Below are 20296 nucleotides of genomic sequence, written 5' to 3'. Positions count from 1 at the left end.
ACACTATTTGGAAACAGAATTGGAGATTTTTATTCTGGGCCATAAAACACTAAAAACCCTAATTTCAAAGCTTTACTTGGATATTTACTGAAAGGTCAGAGGGTTACTGGCTAGCTACCGAAGACCAAAATTTGTTCTTCAAAAAGCAAATTAAATAAAATCTTCCTGAGGTGTCTATGTGGACAAAAATCACCTTGATTTCAAAGGTTAAAGAGTCGCCAGGATTTCTTTTTGGAAGGAAACTCTGAAGGACTGTCTGGTGTCGTATACCTTATCTTGGGGCTCACGCTGTTAACTCCATCAGCCCCCTTCTCCCCTCCCACTGGAGTCTTTCATTCAAAAGGATCAAGCAAAGTAGGGAGCCAAAGACATCCAGACTTTGAAGCTTCAGACTAGCAGAGAGGATTTTAGACGGTTTCAAGTGTTACATGAGTACAAGGTATTATTATTATTACTCTAAGTCAAAGCCTTTTCATTCTCTCAATTTTAGAAAACATAAGACAGAAAACTGAAATAACAAGTAAAGGTCTGGAAAAAGCAAAGCTTTTGCCCAGACATGCTTAACAAACTTTTTCTCTTGGATTTTTTGCCACATGCAAATTTAACATTTTCTTACTTTCGACTGCCTCTTCATGCTTACTGTATATGGATTCTTTAATGTGTTGGGAAATCAGAGGAGACTTTGTTTTCTTATAATAGACATTCAGTTAAAATCTAATAAATTAATTTAGCAGGTTGCTAAATAATTTTTATTAATGCAAAATGGAGGCAAGTGACCTTATCATGGAATTTTTGTTGAACAAGAGAGGGTCAAAGATGAATCTTCCAAACAATGTTATCCATAAATGTGTAATCTCTATGAACCAAAGATAGATAAGCTGAATCAGCCTGTGGAAAAAAACTGCATTTTGATAAGACTGTATTCCTATTTTAAAACAAAGGCTGACTTCACTCCACTTAAACTGGCTGTTTGAGGATTTAGGGGGCGATGCTGAGGAGGGTATGCCATTATCTCAGATTTGCAGTTATTAAAAAGCTTCTGTTTGCCAGGACAAACACTCTTGCTCAAATACAGTTTTTCCTCTCCTTTGGAATACTGTTTGGTGTTGCTGCTGATTCTGTGATCTCCAGGACCTTTGTTGGAGGTGCTAATCCTTTTTCACATGAGAGACTGAGAAATGTTCTCTGAGAGAAGTGATATATTGCTTTTTTCCCCCTACATCAAAGGAATCCACTTTTTCCTCCCTCATTGTGAATGGCAGCAAAAGTCAGAGGAAATCTGGAAATATAATAATTTGGTTTCCTGAGGACTGAAATGAAATTTAACTTGGGAATTCCTTAGGCTGACAGGTAATTTTTGTTAAAGGATTAAACAATAAAACAAGCAAACAAAAACCCAACTGAGCAGGAAATCTGCTCACCCTTCTAATAAATGCACTGACCACCACAGAAAGCAAGGCTCAAGATACAAGTGTTTGCCCTTGATGAATCGTGTTCATATAGAACTTATGCCAAAGTTCAAGAGGCTTATACACATTATTTTGACTTTAATAAAAACTCTAGTTCCAAACATGACTCCAACCAGCACTCTTTGTGAATGCCCCTTCCGATATCTGTGTGCTGTGCTTAGTCGCTCAGTCGTGTCCGACTCACTGCGACCCCATGGACTGAAGCCCGGCAGGCTCCTCTGTCCATGCGGATTCTCCAGACAAGAATTCCGGAGTGGGTTGCCATGCCCTCTTCCAGGGCATCTTCCCAAACCAGGGATCGAACCCAGGTCTCCCGCATTGCAGGCAGATCCTTTACCATCTGAGCCACCAGGGAGCCCCTTCCTGTCTTTAACTCTTATCTATAAATTTGATCAAGGAAGAATGTGAAGAGAAAACACGAAGAACATTCCAGACCCATGTCTGCTCTACTTTGCCCTGTGGAGTATCATTATGCATCTATTATACAGGTCATAGCTTCACTCTGACATACCCAGATGTTGCGAACACTTGGGATAGGAGATCAAGACTTTGGGGTTCTAATATTTTCCCACCACCACCAGAATTTAAAATTAAAGTAAGCTTTCCTTCCTTCGTAAACAAACATACAACAAATTCATAACTTTGCTGTACAGGTTCTTACCAACTCATCTCACTTTCCCCATTAGTTTGCATATTACTAAAAGGATGAACTGTTCCAGAGATCTCTGACCAAGGGCCAGTTCCTTTGAGGGGGAGCTCATTCACTATGCATTTACTGATGAGACGCGCAATGAACCTCACAAAGACCCAGAGGATGATGTACTTCATTAAAAGTCTTTGAATTTCTCATTGGAAAACTCTATTGGAATTCCCTTATCTAAAAAGTGTGTTGTGTAGTTTAGGGGGAGAAAAGATACATGTATGTGCATGGCCGAGTCCCTCTGCTGTCCACCTGACACTATCACAGCATTGTTAATCAGCTATACTCCAATACAGAGTAAAACGTTTAAAAAATAAAAAGCGTGCTGTGAGTGCATCCTGGCCGCTTCACATTAACTCCCTCTTCCTTATGGAATCCTCTCTCTCTCCTCCACGTGTGGCTCTCTCTGCTTGTCCTCTGTTGTCTAGGACACAGGAAGTGATGCTGCTGACTGGGTCTGCCGCAGTTTAAACAGCTACTGATCAAACACTTTCACTTCTCCAGCGGGCCTTCTCTGTCCAATCGATTGCATTCGAGCTTTGCTTATCACAGAGCACTGATATTGAACCCAGCTAGTCAGAACCGATTTTTCTGTACCACTTCACCCCCTTACTGTGGCCTCTTCGACCTTCTTCTCGAGCTTTTACAACACAGAGCTTGTAACTATCACTGTTTAGCTACCTCTTTAGCGGTGTTTCATCTAGCTACTAATTATCCCACCACCTCTGAAGTGATCAGGCTGGAGCAGGACAGACGCTCATGTTCTGTGAAACTAAATTTTCAAGTCTCCTTTAACTGTTAGAGAGGATATTTTCAGAGGCATTAGGTACAGGAATGCCATCTACACAGTGTGCGTATACAAAAAAGAATTCCTAATTCCTAATAACAACTTTGACAAGGTAAACTTTTACCAAAAATCAGGCCATTTGTGGGGCCACATTGCTTTTTAAACACCAAGACTAACAAATTTAATGCTCTAAAAATGGAGAGGGAGAGGGAGGTGGGCATAAAGATGACCTATGTCAAAACAATCTTTACATTTTCTCATAGAGAACACATGTATGTCAGCTTGTAGGAGATGCTACCAAAAAAAAATACTTCCAAAAAAATTCTGCATTTCAAGAGTAAAAGCTAAATTCAACTAATAGTGCTCTTACACTGGTGTGCATCTAGACCAATACAGAAAGAAATCATTGTAGGAGACACCACACAACACATATAATAAATGCCCTGAAAGCTCACAACACTATGAAACTTTGGTTGGCTCATTTCATGCAGCCGCGACAGCATAACGGACATTGTGGACTATTCTCCATTTCATTCAGTTTATTCTCTCAGGCCTCATCCAGCTCCTCTCTGGGCCCCACGCTGAGGGCTGCGTGGCTTGCACGGCTCCACACAGATGCCACCAGCTATGCCAGTCAGCTCCCTCCAGCCCTGTCCAGGCCACTGCCCTCAAGGGCCCTCCTCTGCTGGCTCTAACCACCACATCGTGCCAGAAAAACCAGAAGAGTGGACAAAGCAAATCAAGTCTTCCTCGTCTTCTACATACGCTAACTTTTGGCAGATTTGGAAATTTTAACCAAACACTGTCTTCTGACCAGGCTACTGGGCCAATGAGTTTTACAACGAGTTGATTTTAGAAAGACAGGAATACCTGGTGACACAGCTCTGTGTCAGAAGTATATCTTAATATGGGGGACTGTCAGGCATTTCGGGAATGAGGTATGTGAGGACAGGATTTCCTTTGGACTGGTGGCAGAGGAGTGTGCCTTCCATAGAAACCTGCTTATCCAGGAAGAAAGGGAATTTTGCATCTCCTCAAGGAAATACTAGAATTAATATTTAAATAGGTAATATTAAATATAATATTAAGAAAAATTAGAATCTATCTCAGGAAAAGGCTGCGTCTTTTTCAAGGGAAAATTCCAGGGAATATAGCAACCTTGGCTTTCCAGGTGCGGTCATGGTGGTGGTTTAGTCACTAAGTTGTGTCAGACTCTGCGACCCCACAGACTGCAGCTGAGCAGGCTCTTCTCTCCGTGGGATTTCCCAGGCAAGAATACTGGAGTGGGTTGCCATTTCCTTCTCCAGGGGATCTTCCTGTCCCGGGGATCGAACTCACACCTCCTGCATTGCAGGCAGATTCTTTACCACTGTGCCGCCTGGGAAGCTGAGGCTTCCCTCGTAGCTCAGTAGGTAAAAGACTGAGCACACACCCACATGGCGACCTTGAGGACAGAGTGGTAACGGGATATCACGAGAGGACACCTTACCTGGCACAGAATGGGCAGTGCACTTGGAATCAGAAATCCGGATCTGAACTGACTCTGCGAGCACTAAGATGTAGGAGGCAAGCCACTCACGACTCTGACCTCAATTTCCTGATCTGTATAGTAGGAACAATAATACCAACTAGAACTGTAAAGGTTAAAGGATGGAATATAGATGAAAATGCTCATAAACTATTAATCACAAAAGGTAAGACACTAAGAGTTTACATGCAGGTGACGCCTGAATTTTATCTCTAGTACCAACCTCCCCCTGGAGCACCAGACTCTATCCAAGTGCCTACTCAACCTTTTCACTTGGGAGTCTAACGGGCATCTCAGACCTAAGAACCAAAGTCAACTCCTGCCTTGGGCTAACTCCAAAAAACTGTTCCTTCCCAGTCCTCCCCTTCTTGATAGACCGCCTTGCCAGTGGCTCAGGCCACAGACCTCACCCTCAGTTCCTGGCTTTTCCTGCTCCAGCATCTCAGCCATCAGCAAATCCTGCTGGCTCTAATTCTAGAGCACACCCAGAATGCATCACTTCTCTCCTGTTCTCCACCACTACTGCCCTTGTCCAAGTCACCGTCCCCTCCTGCCTGGACCACTGCCACCACCTCTGGGCTTCTCTGCCTGCTCCCCTCCAGTCTAAGCTCCAAGGGGAACCGAGGGTGATTTCTTAAAACGGTAATTTGATCTTGTCATTCCTTTGCTTACAGTGGCTACCCAACAGGCCTGCTGGTTCCAACAGGCCTGCTGGTTCCCAGTATATTTAGAATAAAGTCCAAATCCCTTTCTTTTGGCCACATGACCCTGTACGCTGTGCCCCATCCTTTTTCTCTCCACTATCTCAAACCGTGTTCCACTCAGGCACATGCCTGCCCAGACTGGCCTTGTGTGTGTTCTCTGATTGTACCAAGCTCACTCATGCCTCAGGGCTGGTGAACTTAATCCCAGACCCTTGCTTCCCTGGCTTCTTTTCATCCTCCAGGTCTCAGTTCAAGTGTCACTTTCTCCAAGAGGCCGATCTTCATCATCATCCACAGGGCAGCCCCCTCTTCCTGAAAACCAGTCACTTTTGCATCAGTCTTCCTATGTCACACTGGTCACTACCTTAAATAATTCTGTTTGTATTTTTGTTTCCTTTTTTCTGTTTTCTTCCCCAAGAAAACATAAGTCCCAGGAAAGCAGAGACTCTGTCAGTATTTCCCACTGTTATTTCTAATATTGAGAACAGTGCCTGGTACATAGTGAGAGCTTGAGAAATGGATCGATTAATAATGTAAGCACTTGAGATGATCCTCCATCACATCAAGTTCAATGAGACACAAAGTTGCTTTGTGATCTGTGCCATCCTTTACCAGGCTTAAAACCAGTCACTATGGCCTCCTGCCTCTTCTCGGCTCTATTCCTGAAGGTCAACAGGTTTTCACTCTTTACTGCTGCTCCCCATTTTTTCTTTCACAGGAAAAACGAAATCCTCATCACAGCCCTCCAAGTCCAAACCCCACCTAGCCTGTCTACCTTTCCTGCCCAGCCTGCGACAGCAGACCTTCCAGCGGACACCTCTACTGACGGTGGCCATGGACCAGGCATTGCCTGCTTCACACACATCATTCTGTTTAATCCCAGTAACAACTCCTAGGAAACCGTCTCCATTTCAAAGGGATAAAACTGGTCACTTGGCGCTCAGGACGTTTATCTCTTTGCTATACTTCTCAACCTGAAGGCTTTCTTTAAATGCTGATCAGAGGTAACCTCAAAGAAAAAGGGAAAGTGTGCATTCAGTAAGCCCACAGGGCAGGGCAGGGGTACTGGCTGGACACTACAGGAAAGTGCACTCAGGTTCCATATAAGAGAACCATAGCCTCAGAAAGCTGCAAGGGGCTCCCTTCACAGGTCATAGGCAAAGATGAACAGTATCTATGACAAATAATCTAAAAGAAATTCTTATACTAGGGAAGATGGATTTGGACCAGACTTCTTAAAAGTGTTTTCAAATGCTGAGTTTTATCCCTATCTACAACAAACTCAAAACTTCTCTATCATGAATGGTCTTCACCATTTAGTTTAGTATGAACTGTATGCAATTCATTGCATTCATCTTTTTGCCAACTATGCAGGGACACTAGCCAAGGGCTGAGTTTCCTTGCTACCTCCCAAAGAGACAACATGATTTTGAGCCCACGACAGAGATTTAAATATGACCAAATAGATTTCTCTGGGCTGTCAAGGCAGACTTTTACTGAAGCTCAGGGTGCATCTCCGGGTGTCTGTGTGCATTTAGCTATTTTGGTTGAAAAGCTCTAGCGGGCTTCTGTGGTCAGTTAGGGCTGGGGAGCTATGAGTCCAGGGTGATGAAAACCCTGGTACCAGTCTGGATAAAAATGGGACATTTCATTTCTGATATTTACTGGGACAAATAAGTTACATTAATTTAGGGAGGGAAGATTTTGGCTTGTTATGTCTGTATGTTTGAGATACTTTAATAAACTATTCCACAGACACATTGAACAGCTACTGTTCAGTTCAGTCGCTCAGTCGTATCCGACTCTCCGCGACCCCATGAACCGCAGCACACCAGGCCTCCCTGTCCATCACCAACTCCCGGAGCTCACTCAAACTCATGTCCACAGAGTCGGTGATGCCATCCAGCCATCTCATTCTCGGTCGTCCCCTTCTCCTCCCGCCCCCAACCTTTCCCAGCATCAGAGTCTTTTCCAGTGAGTCAACTTGTCGCATGAGGTGGCCAAAGTATTGCAGTTTCAGCTTTAGCATCAGTCCTTCCAATGAACACCCAGGATCGATCTCCCTTAGAATGGACTGGTTGGATCTCCCTGCGGTACAAGGGACTCTCAAGAGTCTTCTCCAGCACCACAGTTCAAAAGCATCAATTCTTCGGCGATCAGCTTTCTTCACAGTCCAACTCTCACATCCATACATGACCACGGGAAAAACCATTGCCTTGACTAGACGGACCTTTGTTGGCAAAGTAATGTCTCTGCTCTTCAATATATTATCAAGGTTGGTCATAACTTTCCTTCCAAGGAATAAGCGTCTTTTAATTTCCTGGCTGCAGTCAGCATCTGCAGTGATTTTGGAGCCCCCAAAAATAAAGTCTGACACTGTGTCCACTGTTTTTCCATCTATTTCTCATGAAGTGATGGGACCAGATGCCATGATCTTTGTTTTCTGAATGTTGAGCTTCAAGCCAACCTTTTCACTCTCCTCTTTCACTTTCATCAAGAGGCTTTTGAGTTCCTCTTCACTTTCTGCCATAAGGGTGGTGTCATCAGTATATCTGAGATTATTGATATTTCTCCCGGTAATCTTGATTCCAGCTTGTGCTTCTTCCAGCCCAGCGTTCCTCATGATGTACTCTGCATATAAGTTAAATAAGCAAGGGGACAATATACAGCCTTGACGTACTCCTTTTCTTATTTGGAACCAGTCTGTTGTTCCATGTACAGTTCTGACTGTTGCTTCCTGACCTGCATACAGGTTTCTCAAGAGGCAGGTCAGGTGGTCTGGTGTTCCCATCTCTTTCAGAATTTTCCACAGTTTATTGTGATCCACACAGTCAAAGGCTTTGGCATAGTCAGTGAAGCAGAAATAGATGCTCTTCTGGAACTCTCTTGCTTTCTCCATGATCCAGCGGATGTTGGCAATTTGATCTCTGGTGCCTCTGCCTTTTCTAAAACCTGCTTGAACATCTGGGAGTTCACGGTTCACATACTGCTGAAGCCTGGTTGGAGAATTTTGAGCATCACTTTACTAGCGTGTGAGATGAGTGCAATTGTGCGGTAGTTTCAGCATTCTTTGGCATTCCCTTTCTTTGGGATTAGAATGAAGACTGACCTTTTCCAGTCCTGTGGCCACTGCTGAGTTTTCCAAATTTGCTGGCATATTGAGTGCAGCACTTTCACAGCATCATCTTTCAAGATTTGAAATAGCTCAACTGTAATTCCATCACCACCACCAGCTTTGTTTGTAGTGATGCTTTCTAAGGCCCACTTGACTTCACATTCCAAGATGTCTGGCTCTAGGTCAGTGACCACATTATCGTGACTATCTTGGTCGTGAAGATCTTTTTTGTACAGTTCTTCTGTGTATTCTTGCCACCTCTTCTTAATATCTTCTGCTTCTGTTAGGTCCATACCATTTCTGTCCTTTATCGAGCCCATCTTTGCATGAAATGTTCCCTTGGAATCTCTAATTTTCTTGAAGAGATCTCTTGTTTTTCCTTTTCTGTTGTTTTCCTCTATTTCTTCGAGTTGATCACTGAGGAAGACTTTCTTATCTCTCCTTGCTATTCTTTGGAGCTCTGCATTCAGATGCTTATATCTCTCCTTTTCTCCTTTGCTTTTCGCTTCTCTTCTTTTCACAGCTACTTGTAAGGCCTCCTCAGACAGCCATTTTGCTTTTTTGCATTTCTTTTCCATGGGGATGGTCTTGGTCCCTGTCTCCTGTACAATGTCATGAACCTCCGTCCAGAGTTCATCAGGCACTCTATCAGATCTAGTCCCATAAATCTATTCCTCACTTCCCCTGTATAATCATAAGGGATTTGATTGAGGTCATATCTGAATGGTCTACTTTCTTCAATTTCAGTCTGAATTTGGCAATAAGGAGTTCCTGATCTGAGCCACAGTCAGCTCCTGGTCTTGTTTTTGCTAACTGTATACAGCTTCTCCATCTTTGGCTGCAAAGAATATAATCAATCTGATTTCGGTGTTGACCATCTGGTGATGTCCATGTGTAGAGTCTTCTCTTGTGTTGTTGGAAGAGGGTGTTTGCTATGACCAGTGCCTTCTCTTGACAAAACTCTATTAGCCTTTGCCCTGCTTCATTCCCTGCTCCAAGGCCAAATCTGCCTGTTACTCCAGGTGTTTCTTGACTTCCTACTTTTGCATTCCAGTCCCCTATAATGAAAAGGACATCTTTTTTGGCTGTTAGTTCTAAAAGGTCTTGTAGGTCTTCATAGAACCGTTCAACTTCGGCTTCTTCAGCGTTACTGGTTGGGGCATAAGCCTGGATTACTGTAATATTGAATGGTTTGCCTTGGAAACGAACAGAAATCATTCTGTCATTTTTAAGACTGCATCCAAGTACTGCATTTCGGACTCTTGTTGACCATGATGGCTACTCCATTTCTTCTAAGGGATTCCTGCCCACAGTAGTAGATACAATGGTCATCTGAGTTAAACTCACCCATTCCAGTCCATTTTAATTCACTGATTCCTAGAATGTCTATGTTCACTCTTGCCATCTCCTGTTTGACCACTTCCAATTTGCCTTGATTCATGGACCTAACATTCCAGGTTCCTATGCAATATTGCTCTTTACAGCACCAGACCTTGCTTCTATCATCAGTCACATGCACAACTGGGTATTGGTTTTGCTTTTGCTCGGTCCCTTTATTCCTTCTAGAGTTACTTCTCCACTGATATCCAGTAGCATACTGGGCACCTACCGACCTGGGGAATTCCTCATTCAGTATCCTACCATTTTGCCCTTTGATACTGTTCATGGGGTTCTCAAGGCAAGTATACTGAAGTGGTTTGCCATTCCCTTCTCCAGTGGACCACCTTCGGCTGTGGTCCATGTGATCAGATCAACTAGTTTCCTGTGATTATGATTTCAGTGTGTCTGCCCTCTGATGCCAACGCGGGAGACGCCGGCCCCGGCGGCGCAGACGCGGGAGACGCCGGCCCCTGCGGCGCAGACGCGGGAGACGCCGGCCTCGGCATCGGCACAACCGACCAGGCAAAGAGGCGCGGCCGAGAGGAGCTACCCCACGCCTGAGGCCAGGGCCGGCGGCCGAGAGGAGCTGCCCCACGTCCAACAGGAGGTGGCTGCGCGGGCGCAGGAGGGCCGAGAGGAGCTACTCCACCTTCAAGGTCAGGAGGAACGGCTACTGTATAATATGTAAAATGCTGTGCCTGGTGCTGGGTGGGGGTAGTTAAATAAATTAGTAGGGCATGTTTTCCATCCTCAATAAATCTAAAATATACTTAAATTAGCCCTCAAAGTGTTCTGATGTTTAACAATATATACAAGTGGTTTAACAAAACCATGACTATTTTTGAATCTTTACGATTTTACTATAAATGAAAAAAACTTGAAAAAATAGGTTTATGCCATTGTCATGTCTCTGGTTTCAGAAGGGTAACATTCACAGAAAGGATAAAAATGGCAGACTTTAGTTATAATAATGATCCAGGAAAAAGATAAGCTATTCTCAGATAAGAGCTGCCAAACTGTGATTAATACCTTTCTGATAATCGTTAGCATTTATGTCATAATTCTGATTATATGAACTTTAGACCTATTTAAAGTTAGTTTTCAATCTTAGAAATGCTTACAACAGCCAATAAAAACAAGGCACCTTGGAGGCAAGGCTCTGATTAGCAGATAAAAGGTGTTCTAAAAACTTTTCTCACCTTTTACTAAAATAACATTAATTTCAGTTCTATACGCTGCAGTGAAAAAAACACACACACTTAACATTCCTGTGTTGAACATTCTCAAATAATAGATACATGGATTTCCAGGAAACAGGGAAGAAGAAACATGTCTATCCCTACTCCTTCTCTGAACCTCACTAACAAAAGAGTTGACAAAATTAAGGTATAAGCCTATAAGGTAAAAGAATAGGCAAGAGAGAACTATACAATTTTGAAAGCTGATGAGCAGAGGAAAGAACAGTAAGTGGCTTAAGAGAAGGAGAAAATTACACCTGGAAAAGGTTTTCATTCCAATCCCAAAGAAAGGCAATGCCAAAGAATACTCAAACTACTGCACAATTGCACTCATCTCATATGCTAACAAAGCAATGCTCAAACTTCTCCAAGTCAGGCTTCAACAGTACATGAACTGTGAACTTCCAGACGTTCAAGATGGGTTTAGAAAAGGCAGAGGAACCAGAGATCAAATTGCCAACATCCACTGGATCATAGAAAAAGCAAGAGGGTTCCAAAAAAACACCTATTTCCGCTTTATTGACTATGCCTTTGACTGTGTGGATCACAAGAAACTGGAAAATTCTGAAAGAGATGGGAATATCAGGCTACCTTACCTGCCTCTTAATAAACCTGTATGTAGGTCAGGAAGCAACAATTAGAACTGGACATGGAACAAGGGACTGGTTCCAAATAGGAAAAGGAGTACGTCAAGGCTGTATATTGTCACCCTGCTTATTTAACTTATATGCAGAGTACATCATGCAAAATGCTGGGCTGGATGAAGCACAAGCTGGAATCAAGACTGCAGGGAGAAATATCAATAACCTCAGATATGCAGATGACACCACCCTTAAGGCAGAAAGCAAAGAGGAACTGAAGAGCCTTTTGATGAAAGTCAAAGAGGAGAGTGAAAAAGCTGGCTTAAAACTCAACATAACAAAAACTAAGATCATGGCATCTAGTCCCATCACTTCATGGCAAACAGATAGGGAAACAATGAGAGACTTTATTTTCTGGGGCTCCAAAATCACTGCTGATGGTGACTGCAGCTGTGAAATTAAGAGACGCTTATTCCTTGGAATAAAAGTTATGACCAACCTGCTGCTGCTAAGTTGCTTCAGTCGTGTCCAACTGTGTGACCCCACAGACAACAGCCCACCAGGCTCCCCCGTCCCTGGGATTCTCCAGGCAAGAACAATGGAGTGGGTTGCCATTTCCTTCTCCAATGCATGAAAGTAAAAAGTGAAAATGAAGTCGTTCAGTCGTGTCCAACTCTTTGCAACCCTATGGACTGTAGCCCACCAGGCTCCTCCGTCCATGGGATTTTCCAGGCAAGAGTACTGGAGTGATGACCAACCTAGACAGCACATTAAAAAGCAGAGACATTACTCTGCCGACAAAGGTCTGTCTAGTCAAAGCTATGGTTTTTCTAGTAGTCATGTATAGATGTGAGAGTTGGACCTTAAAGAAAGCTGAGTGCTGAAGAATTGATGCTTTTGAACTGTGGTGTTGGAGAAGACTCTTGAGAGTCCCTTGGACTGCAAGGAGATCCAACCAGTCCATCCTAAAGGAGATCAGTCCTGAGCGCATTCTTTGGAAGGACTGATGATGAAGCTGAAACTCCAATACTTTGGCCACCTGATGTGAATAACTGACTCACTGGAAAAGACCCTGATGCTGGGAAAGATTGAAGGCGGGAAGAGAAGGGGATGACAAAGGACCAGATGGTTGGAGAGCATCACCAACTTGATGGACATGAGTTTGAGCAAATTCTGGGAGTTGGTGATGGACAGGTCTGGCATGCTGTAGTCCATGGGGTTGCATAGAGTTGGACACAACTGAGTGACTGACCTTAACTGAACCTGCACGGAGGCACAAGAAAGGGAACTGACTCAGACCTCTCCACCGCTCCCGGGAAGGCTCAGGAAACAGACATAAAGTGCTATGAAAACAGGATGAGGGGTGGGGCTGAGGGCAGCAGTACTGACTCATAGGTTCCCTGTCCATCAGCAATCCCAGTGGGCTCTGTATTTAAAATGTGTCTCACTCTTTGCAACCCCATGTACTGAACCTGCCAGGCTCTTCTGTCCATGGAATTCTCCAGGCAAGAATACTGGAATGGGTTGCCATTTCCTCCTCCAGAGGATCTTCCTGACCCAGGGACTGAACCTGGGTTTCCCACATCGCAGGCAAATTCTTTACTGTCTGAGCCACGAGTGAAGTCCACCACTTCCCCACTCACCACCAACTCTCACCTGGGCTGTTACAACTACCTTGGAACTAGAATCAGGGCTCCCTCACTTGCCCCATACAGTCTGTTTTCATGGGGGCCAAAGTAAGTCCCATCATATTTCTTGTCTGCTCAGACCCCTCCAGTGGCGTCTCTCCCCCTCAGGGTAAAGCTGAAGTTCACAGAGTGACCGGTGAGGCCTCACCTCTGACTGCCTCTGCTCCAGCCGCACTGGCTCCTGGCTGGGCCTCCAGCATACCAGGCTGAGTGCAGCCTCAGACCTCCCTTTTCCCTCCATCACTTGAGCTCCAGAGAGGGTTTGCTCCCTTCCTTCTCTCAGGACTTTACTCAGTCATCTTCTCAGTAAGGTACTGTTCCTCAACCACGTGACTTACGATGTCACAAATAATCACTACCCCCTGACCTGCTTCCTGTTTTGCTCCCCTATCTCTTAGTTTTTTTCATCTCAGCACTTAGCATTATCTCTCATGCCCACAGGAATGTAAGCCCCACATGGGCTGGGATCTTGTTCACTGCGTATCAGCAGGACCCAGAATAGCACCGGACACTCAGGAGATACATAACTAAGTATTCGTAGAAATAGATGTCTGTATAAGAAATCATCAGAACCTGAGTTTTTATTCGCTACACTATGCAGACAAGAAACTACCTTCTACCCCCAAAAACTCACCCAAGAAACTGAACCAGAATGACCCATGACCTAGCATGGGGCGATGACACAGCAGAGGGTGGGGTAAGGACACAGATGAATGAAGTCAAAGTCAGTGCACTGAACCGGGCCCACAGCCTGCTGCCCCACTCTGGCTTCCAGAAGGTCAGCTGACAGATAAGCTTTAATCACTGTAGCTACCCTCATTTCTAGCTGCAACCTGAAACTGAACTGAATGGCACTCGCAAGAAATACGGTTCACTGCTTGATCACCCTACAATGACTTCCACCAGTCAACAGGTTCTATCCCTGGGACACAGACCTGCCAACCATTCTTTAGGGTTCAAGGAGGCACTGCACATTAAAGGAAAGCTTCCAACAACAACAACCAGACTCTAAAACACACATGAGGGAAAGAAAGCTGTGAAGAAACAGAGATTACATTAGAAACAGAAAAGAAAGAAACCAAAAAAGTAAAGCTAAAAACTAAAAGAAAATTTAAAATATATAAATACATACCCGCTGTTATAAAATGGAAGAATACAAATTAAATTTAAAATTACAATTGGAAATCAAAAATATAAATAGGTTAAAAAGGATCTTGAAAATAAAACTGATCCAATCTCCTAGGAAGAAAAATAAGAGAAAAGAATGGAGGGCAGGGGTAGAAAAGATAACAAAGCTAGAGTAACACTCTGGAAGAAATCTAACTAACAGGAAAATCAGAAAAGGCATAGGGAAAATGATAAAAAGGAAATTACCAACGACAAACATATGAAGATGTCCAAGAATTGAAGGAACTCGAACTTCCAGAATAAGAGGGTATCTGATGCTTAAGGACAAGGAATGAAAAGACAGTCTATGGAATTTCAGAATTCAAAAAAGAACACAGTAAAAGCTTCCAGGGGTGGGGAAAGAGGGAAGGACGGACGGAGGAAAGGAGAGAGAAACAGAGCACACAGACAAAGATCTGAAGGATGATGCTGCAATTCATGTAAGTAAGATGGAATCTGGACAATAACGTAGCGATGGGATCAAAATCCCTGGGGAGAGCAATTTTTAAATCTAGAATACTTTACTCAACCAAAATATATCTCAAGTATGAGGACAGAACACGTTCAGACATACACGAGCTCGAAAAATGTACTTTACATGCGCACTTTCTCAGCAATTTAATAGATGGGCTATCCCACTACAGGGGTGGGGGGTGGGGTAGAGAGAGAAGTGACGGGGGAGAGCCAAGAAACAAGGGCTCAAAGGAGGCTGTCATAAATCATTACCATTCAGCAGGCTTAGAGTGCAGTGGATGGGCTGGGTCCCCCCTAAAATTCATATTACTGATGCTGAATTTCTGGCCTCTAGAACTGAGAGACAATAACTTCTCTTGTTTAGGTCACCTAAGTCTGTGGCATTTTATTTTAGCAGTCCAAGCAAACTAATACAGAGTGCTTCTCAACCTTTCTAAAAAACACGTCTAGGGCATGCAAGATGAGCTTAATGGCCTTGGCTTCCCCAGGCTCTGCCCTGCACTCCTGAGGGTTCCAAGGATTAACCCTCTCAGTTCACCTATTACAATTCTTAACACTTTCCTGGGAAGGTCTGGCTCAGAGAAGAACCACCATAGGTTGGAGGAGGAGGAGTGGGGACACTATAAAAGAAACCATCTGGGGAAAAAATGGTTCTAACAGACTACCGATCATGTGGAAAACTGTTGAGAGGCTGTTGATGGTATAGAAGAATGGCAATAAAAATAAGGAAAATTAAGCAAAATTCTTAAATGAGATACCGATTAACTTCTGAAAAAATAAAGTTATATAACCAAGGAAATGTAGTCAACAATCACTTGGTTTGGAGGCAAATAGTATTTATGGCACCAGATAATGCAATATAAATAATTAAGTAACTTAAAATTATGATAAATCTATGCAGGGAATGGAAGTTGGGAATAGGAAACAGAGGTAGCCAAGTGTAGGTCTTCCTATTGATCATAAGGCGAGATCAGCAGGCAATGTCTGCTGGTGAATCCGTCTGCAAACGGATGAATGAATACAGAGCTGCTTAAGAATATTATTTAGAAATACTAAGATGAAAATGAGGCGAAACTGCTTCAGGAAGCAGAATAAGAAGAAAGGAAAGGAAAAGAAAATTACGTTTTTTAGTACAAGGCACCCTTTTTTGGTACTGACTTTTTTAAGCCATGTGCATTTATTATTTAATAAAAATTATACTTAAATAAAAATTATTTTAATGGTCCCTATACTCTGATAAAGCTTACATTATCTATTTTTTGTTTGTTTGCTTCCCCCCACCCCAATCTTTTCAATAAATCTAATGAAGTTGTAAGAGAATATCAAGGGAATCTAGGCTAATCAGAAGGTTTTATCATTGGATTAAAAGCCATCTGGAAAAAGAAAACTAGCAAGATAAACTTCTCACTACAAGTGAAAGGTCATCTAGACCCAGGAGGACTTCTTTCAGTTTCATATAGAGATATTCTAGTCAAAGCTCCCTAAGACTGAAGAGATCTCGAAAATCTGCTACGTTTCAGATCACTGCAAGTTGGAAACCACTTCTGTCAATGGACGGTATCTGTATTTTACTAACAGTCTGAAAAAATGCAAGCGCACAGACTTGATGACATTTTACCTTGAGGTCTGTATTCATAGGAACTTACTAATTAAGCATGGTTTTCATTTAAAAGTACTGTTTTGTTTCTACCATAACATACACATACTCATATACAATGTACAGATTAAAATCTGGGTAAAAATCAACCCATCAAGAGTAGGGAATCTGCTCCTTTTCATATTCCCGCTACCTTCAATTCATTCATATATTCAACCGTTATCAATTACCTAGTAAGTGTCTACTCCGAGAAAAACTCTTATGAGAATCTAAGGACACGGTCCCTGTCCTCAAGCTTAGTGGAATGCGAACACAGTGGGTAACTGCTGAAATGTACACTAGCCTTCAACTCTCTACACAATAACTCTGATGGAACAAAGCACAGGATCTGGGCGTCAAGTGTGCAAACTGATTCAGAACAGAGACGTCCTCTTATGGTGTGCACGCTTGTAAAACTTCTAGTGCCAACATTTTATAAGAGGAGTATCAAGCGTTGCTCTTGTCCAGGAAAAAGGTCCAGTAAAACAGATGCTGTTAACGAGGCTATGGTTACCCCAGAAAGACGTAGGAGTATATCTCAGAAAGTGTCAAGATGAACAGAGAAGGAGAAACAATTCCAATACAGAGAATCTGACTTTCACTGGTAAGCAGCAGAAAATAATAGAATCTCAAGATAGGTTTTAAACTCAAAAGTTAAGACTTAGCATCTTAGGGAACTGTATGAAGTAGAGGAATCATATTGACAGTTACAGATGGAACCAATTCTGTTTCATAAAATACTGATAGGCTGAAATAATCTTGTGTCTGTTAACTGAACTAAAAACTGCTTCTGATGAAATAGTACCTTAGTCTGAAACAGTCCCATTGATGGAATGACAACTAAGGCTAGATTCATTTGACCAAACACACTATAATATTTGATATACTTGCCTGGCAAAGCAATAGTCAGAATCATCAAGAATTTAATGTATAATTATCTTCAAACCAGTCAATTAAAAACAAGAAGATGGGATGGGGCAGGAGATGGGAGCGGGGTTCAGGAGAGAGGGAAAAAAACAAACACCAAAAACAGGAAAATACCACACCAGCAATTTATAAGCACAAGTGAGATTCAAAGTTAAACAGTGAATGGGTAATAGCCAGTATTAATGATCACAGCTTTCACTTCCTGAGCACTTACTATGTGTCAGGCACAATCCTAACTGCTTAACAGTCAGGACAGCAAACAGGTTAGTTACAGAGCATGGATTCTGGAGCTAGGCTGCTAGGGCTTAAAACCAGCTCTGCCACCAACTGGGGACATGGGCAACCTCCTAAACTCTCTGTGCCTTGACTTCCTCACCTATGAAGTACAGACTGACCTACCTCCTGGGACTGTGGAAGAAACAAATGAGCAATGTGCCAGGCACACTGAGTGCTACCCAAGTGTTAGCTGCTGTTGTTCTGAATACTAGTGCATGGCAGACAGAGCTAAAGTTCAAACCCCAGGACAAACTTAAACTCTAGGTATATATTGACTAAGAGAGACTCTACTAAGTTAATCAGTAGTGACACAGTACCACATGCTCCTTGAAGATAAAAACAAAACCAAACCAACAATGAGTGAAAGCCCAGCACTGACCATCAACGGAAACAGGCTCCCCAATGGGATCTGATGGAGAAGGAGCATCTAGGAGAAGGTCACTAAGAGGCAGACAAAGCGCTGCACTGGAGGCGGGGAAGAACACGGTTCTAACACCAGCTCAGCAACGAGCTGGGAACCTGTGACCGGCGGCTTACCAACCGGGGTCTGAACTTCCTCTTGTGTTAAACGAAGGGGCAGATGACTCTGAGGTACCTTTTGGTACTGACATCCTGATACTGTGACCCAACAGAACATACAGCATTTTAAACACACACCTTTTGTAAAAAATAGGTATTACTATTTATTTCTGAACAGCCACTTGTACTTTAGTAGGTACATCATCTAGAACGTATTTATAATTTTGGGCTGAGCAGTTGCAGAATGAAAAACATAGTATAGGGAAGCAATACTATGGTATACTGTTGCTGCTGCTGCTGCTAAGTTGCTTCTGTTAGATGCCATTAAAATATAAACAGGTTAATCTGGGAAATAAAACAAGAATACTTTTGATAACATGGTAATACTTTTTGTAACATACTGAATTTTTCTAACAGGGAGAATTATAAAGTAGTTCTTATATAATGTGGTTAATAAATACTACAGTTTTATAAAAAAGCTGAGAAATGGTACAACTTACCTTTTTGCCCATGACGACTGCTGAATTTGTCTCCAATCTCTGGACGCCTTGTCTGTCTCAGCAGCATTTTGATCAGAAAAGCATCTTCGGCATTTGAAGATATCATCACTTTTTCAATATATGAGTCTGTTGCCCCTTTGTAGCTAATATTAAGAGAAAGTCACTATAGCAGAGTTTTCAAGTTCGCCCTTGGTGAACCTATTCTTCCAGGCATATTTCATGTAATACCTATCACGTAATATTCTGACATTCCCACTTCAGGTTCTGAAAAATGACTTTCCTCTTTCAAGAATAAATTAAAATGTGACAATTTCCCTTGGACAGTCCTAGTTTAACGTGGTTAAACACATATGTGAACCGAATTGCCAGTCCAGGTTCGATGCATGATATATGATGCTTGGGGCTGGTGCACTGGGATGACGCAGAGGGATGATATGGGGAGTGAAGTGGGAGGGGGGTTCAACATGGAGAACACATGTACACCCAGGGTGGATTAATGTCAAGGTATGGCAAAACCAATACAATACTGTAAAGTAATTAGCCTCCAATTAAAATTTAAAAAATTAAAAAAAAAATAAAGTGGTTAAACATTTATTACAAGGCAGGCACAATACAATTTAATCATTACCATACATAGTATTCACATACTGTTATTCCTTTATAGGAAATAAGAATTGAGGAAAACTTAGGAAGGTTAAGAACTTGCCCAGGACACATGACTCATACAAAGCAGACTTGGGATTTAAGCTGAAGCCTGTTACTCAACTCCAAATTTTTAAATATTACTTTAATCTATTCAGCTTTTCCATTGGGAACTTTTTCACACACTTCACATCATCTGTCTTTCATTCAACAAACATTATTCAGAGTCTACTTGTGTCAGATCCTTACAAGCACTGGACAGAAAAATTAAGAAGACATAGTTCCTGCCCCAAAGAAACTCACAATCAATGCAGGAAGAGAGAAAGGGAGATACAAGAAAGTTTTCTGGTATAGGGAGAGGCATAATGGTAAAGGCCCGAAGAGGTAACAGTCAGTCCTGCCAGGGGCTGGTGGTGGTGACAGTAGTGGCAGGGAGGGGCAAGCTATCAAGGGCTGCTTCCTGGAGGAGACCCTAGAATGGAGACCTGACCAGAGAGAAGGAAATTCCAGGCAGAGGGAGCAGCATGAGTAGATGCACAGAAGTCACATGGAATGTTTGGAGAATAAGAGACAATTTACTAGAAATATGGGGGCTGGTGTGCCAGAGGATGAGGCTAGAGACATGTGCCAAGAGTCATGGATGGCCATGTATTTATTATATTACCATTTCGTTTGGCCTTGATCCTGCAGGCGACATTGTCACTGGGAGTTTTACTCAATCTACTCAAGTTTTATGCTGTTTACTCAAGAGTAGCAGATGACTAATTGAGGAGAAAAAATAAATCACTCTGGCAGTAACAGAGAGAGCCTGAGAAGTGTGGGGAGCCGCACGACTGGAGGCAGATGAGCAGTTACCAGGAACGGTGAGTCCAGCAGGAGAGGCGGGCCAAACTCAGACGGCCACACCTGTCACTGGGAAGTGAGAGAACTTCTGAGGAGACAGAACTGACAGCACTGACCGAATT

General features: G+C 42.8%; 1 protein-coding gene across 3 annotated transcripts in view; it reads right to left on the bottom strand.

The window, feature by feature from the left end:
• POLR3B (RNA polymerase III subunit B) overlaps positions 1-20296 on the bottom strand; it is a 115251-nt gene that overhangs the window by 19695 nt on the left and 75260 nt on the right. For all 3 annotated transcript variants that reach the window (XM_055394426.2, XM_088837164.1, XM_088837165.1), the window contains one exon: positions 18690-18832. In XM_055394426.2, coding sequence (XP_055250401.1) covers positions 18690-18832 — 143 coding nt within the window. The remainder of the gene's footprint in view (positions 1-18689; positions 18833-20296) is intronic.

Source organism: Moschus berezovskii, chromosome 6 (genome assembly GCF_049115385.1).
Source record: "Moschus berezovskii isolate FMDL1 chromosome 6, NW_MosBer_1.0, whole genome shotgun sequence".
Classification (NCBI taxonomy): domain Eukaryota; kingdom Metazoa; phylum Chordata; class Mammalia; order Artiodactyla; family Moschidae; genus Moschus; species Moschus berezovskii.
This window is presented reverse-complemented; position numbering and strand designations above follow the sequence as displayed.